We start from the raw sequence: 4,077 nt of genomic DNA on the forward strand, positions 1-4,077 counted from the left end.
CAACGTTATAGTAATTCTCAGAACAGTGCGTAAAGTGGTTTACATCGTTCCTAAACAGGTTGGCCTTCGTGCATGTGCGTCAAAAATAAAGGCTTTTAGAGAAAAAATAGCTGAGGTAATAAATAGAATAACAAACTCGGTACCAGTTATTATCAAATTTATGTCCCTCGTGAAATAATTTTCATTTGTCACGAGCTTTAACTGAAAATTATTTCACTCGGTCATAAATTTGATAATAACTGGTAACTCGTTTATTGTCCTCTATGTCAGTGTACCAAAATAATACTTGTAAGACATAATCTATCCTTCCTGAAGAAGACTAACCTTCTGATGATACAGGGAGCAGAGAAAGTTGTTCGCGATAATAATAACTAATTAACTGATGAAGGAAGGAAATGTTTTATTTAACGACGCACTGAACAAATTATTTTATTTACGGTTATATGGCGTCAGACATATTATAGTTAAGGACCACACAGATATTGAGAGAGGAAACCCGCTGTCGCCACTTCATAGGCTACTCTTTTCGATTAGCAGCAGGGGATCTTTTGTATGCACCATCCCACAGACAGGATAGTACATGCCACGGCCTTTGTAACACCAGTTGTGGAGCACTGGTTGGAACGAGAAAGAGCCCAATGGGTCCACCGACGCGGATCAATCCCACACCGACCGCGCATCGAGCGAGCGCTGTACCACTGGACTACTTCCCGCTCCCTACAGGGAGCAGAGAAAGCTGTTCGCGATAATAACTAATTAACTGATGATGACATAAGCATTGTCCATTATTGCAAAAGACAAATTAAGGCAAAAAACAACACGGCTGTGAACTCAATAACCCAGAAAATTTTCACTGTTATCAGCTCGTACCACTGTGACCACAATTCATCATGTTGATACATAAACCAGTATTGGTAGTGGCAGTCCTCTGGCAGACGAACTGAAAACAATGTCTTGTTCAAAGGAGTGGTAGACCTCCTATAGGTAGTACTAAACCAAATACCTTCCGGCTGGGTCAAAGTTTGAGGAGCATCGAACAAGTTCTCTAACTGGTTATAAATGTGAGTGTGTTGGTTGTAAAAAAAACAAGAAGAAAAGTACTTTGAAGTAGGGGTTGTAGTACTGATATTTATGGTACATAGTCTGGTTGGTTTATTGCATATAGTGTTTTTAAAAACAAACGCTAACATGGTCGACTATGGGATTTTATTTGGTGTAGTACAAGTTATAAACGGAGTGTGTAGAAATTATGGATGAGAGCAATGGGACCTTGTCAAAACATAATATTGTCTTGTTCAAAGATATGAACTTGAATACGCCAATATTCTAGAAAGTATTTTTCCATCAAAATAAAAAAACCCACCCAACTAAGGATTAACACAATCCATGTAAAATATCGCGAATAAATAATTGGAAAAGCATGCAGGACAACCTTTCCACTAAATATGACATGTTTGTGGGGTTTTTTTTTTTTTTTTTTGTTCTTTGTTGTTTGTGTTGTGTTGTATTGTGTTGTGTTGTGTTGTGTTTTGTGTGTGTGTGTGTGTGTGTGTGTGTGTGTGTGTGTGTGTGTGTGTGTGTTGTTTTGGTTCTTTGTAGTGTGTGTTTTTTGTATGTTTGTTTTGTGTGCGTAAGGGTGTAAAACACTGCGAACGATCAAAATCTAGTATAGCGGCAAGAAGACTTCATTTGCATGCAGTCTTAAAGTTGTACTGCTAGAATCATCAGATTCTGACCCCCCCCCCCCCCCCTGCTTTAGTTGTACTAAACAAGACAGGGTGGTATTCTCTATGTCTTAGTATTAAAAGTGTTCCTGTACTTATAGCACATTTGGTTCAGTATGTTGGCACCAAGCCCGAGATGAACGATAAACACTGGAAAGCGCGTTCACGATGAACGACACGCGGAAAGGCAAGTCTACGATGATTGACAACGCCTGCGCCCAGCTTGTCTGATACTGCTGGAGACCACGGAGAAAACAGAGAGGTGTCTTCCTGTTGCATGCATTTGTCATTACCGTGTTTGCCGAGTGTTATCTGACAAAACAGGTATCAGTCAACACCGTCACCGATATCTTCTTAACTGACCACGCAATGAACACCGTAAACGATATCTCAATAGGCAATACCATCAACACCATAACCCATATCTTTTTAACTGACCACGCAGTCGACACCGTAACCAAGATCCCAACCGGCAATGTCGTCAGCACCGTAACGATATTTTTTTAACTGACCACACAGTCAACACCGTAACCGATATATTCTTAACCGACTACACAATCAACACTCTAACCGATATCTTCTTAACTAGCCCCAAAGTCAACACCGTAACCGAGACCTCCACCGACAATGCAGTCAACACCGTAACCGACATCTTGTTAACTGACCACGCAGTAACCACCGTAACCGAGACCTCAACCGTCAATACAGTCAACACCATAACCGATATCTTCTTAACTGACCACGCAGTAACCACCGTAACCGGAACCTCGACCGATAATACAGTCAACACCATAACCGATATCTTCTTAACTGACCACGCAGTCAACACCGTAAGGTTCCGAGACCTGAAGGTTGCACACTACCATTAATTACTCCATGCAGTGTAACAGTATTGCTATGTCAGGATATTAATATTCTGTGAAAAATACAACATCGAGAGAGTCATGTGGCCACTAGTTTTAGGGAATGCTCCCCCTTCACAACTTTCTTGCACAAAGTCAAGATATGGCGACCACGAAACCTTTCAGTCGGACTAAGCACCGCCTCGTGTTGTTTTTATGCACGTGGCAGTTTACCACTTGCACAGTTGTTATCAGACAGTACTAAATATTACAAGTAACTTCAAACCAATGGCTTATTTAAATACGACAGATGTCAATCTGCTTGTAATCATCAAAGGAAGATTTTAAAAGGCATATCAGAATTTTTTATTACTTTTTTTTTATGAGAAACTATTTCCTAAACAGGACTATATTAAGCTGTTACAAGTACCGACACTATCAATGTATTCAACCAGCAATACAGTCAAGACAGTAACCGGCAATACAGTCAACAGCGTAACCGAGATCTCAACCGGCAATACAGTCAACAGCGTAACCGAGATCTCAACCGGCAATACAGTCAACAGCGTCGAGAACAATACGTAACCGTAACCGTGATCTCAACCGGCAATACAGTCAACAGCGTAACCGTGATCTCAAACGGCAATACAGTCAACAGCGTAACCGAGATCTCAACCGGCAATACAGTCAACAGCGTAACCGGCAATACAGTCAACACCGTAACCGAGATCTCAATCGACAATACAGTCAACAGCGTAACCGTGATCTCAACCGACAATACAGTCAACAGCGTAACCGAGATCTCAACCGGCAATACAGTCAACAGCGTAACCGGCAATACAGTCAACAGCGTAACCGGCAATACAGTCAACACCGTAACCGAGATCTCAATCGGCAATACAGTCAACAGCGTAACCGAGATCTCAACCTGCAATACAGTCAACACTGTAACCGAGATCTCAACCGGCAATACAGCCAACACCGTAACCGAGATCTCAACCGGCAATAGTCAACACCGCAACCAAGATCTCAACCGGCAATACAGTCAACACCGTAACCGAGATCTCAACCGGCAATACAGTCAACACCGTAACCGAAATCGACCATACGGTCTTGCATTGGGTGTTATTGTCGACACCATTGTCGACATAATATACCATTCATTGAGACTAGTAGAGAAGAGTACATGACTGGCCGATAGTTAACATTTGCTTTGTTTAACGACACCACTAGAGCACATTGATTTATTAATCATCGGCTATTGGGTATCAACAATTTAGTAATTTTAACATGTAGTCTTAGAGAGGAAAACCGCTACATTTTCCCATTAGGAGCAAAGGAATCTTTTATATGCACCATACCATAAATCGGATACCACGTATCACGGCCCTTGATATATCAATCGTGGTGCACGGCTGGAAAGAGAAATAGCCCAATGGGTTCCTCCGACGGGGATCGATGCTAGACCGACCGTGCATCAGGCGGACGCTGAATACCACTGGGCTACATCA

At 41.9% G+C, this 4,077-nt stretch overlaps 1 protein-coding gene across 1 annotated transcript; it reads left to right on the forward strand.

Moving 5' to 3' along the window:
• Window positions 1-1,892: 1,892 nt before the first annotated feature.
• On the forward strand, window positions 1,893-3,756 carry LOC121369897 (putative mediator of RNA polymerase II transcription subunit 29). Its single transcript, XM_041494976.1, has 2 exons — window positions 1,893-1,949; window positions 3,022-3,756. The coding sequence occupies exons 1-2, from the start codon at window positions 1,893-1,895 to the stop codon at window positions 3,754-3,756; spliced, it is 792 nt and encodes a 263-aa protein (XP_041350910.1).
• Window positions 3,757-4,077: the final 321 nt, after the last annotated feature.

The sequence above is a fragment of the Gigantopelta aegis genome, chromosome 4, assembly GCF_016097555.1.
Source record: "Gigantopelta aegis isolate Gae_Host chromosome 4, Gae_host_genome, whole genome shotgun sequence".
NCBI classification, from domain to species: domain Eukaryota; kingdom Metazoa; phylum Mollusca; class Gastropoda; order Neomphalida; family Peltospiridae; genus Gigantopelta; species Gigantopelta aegis.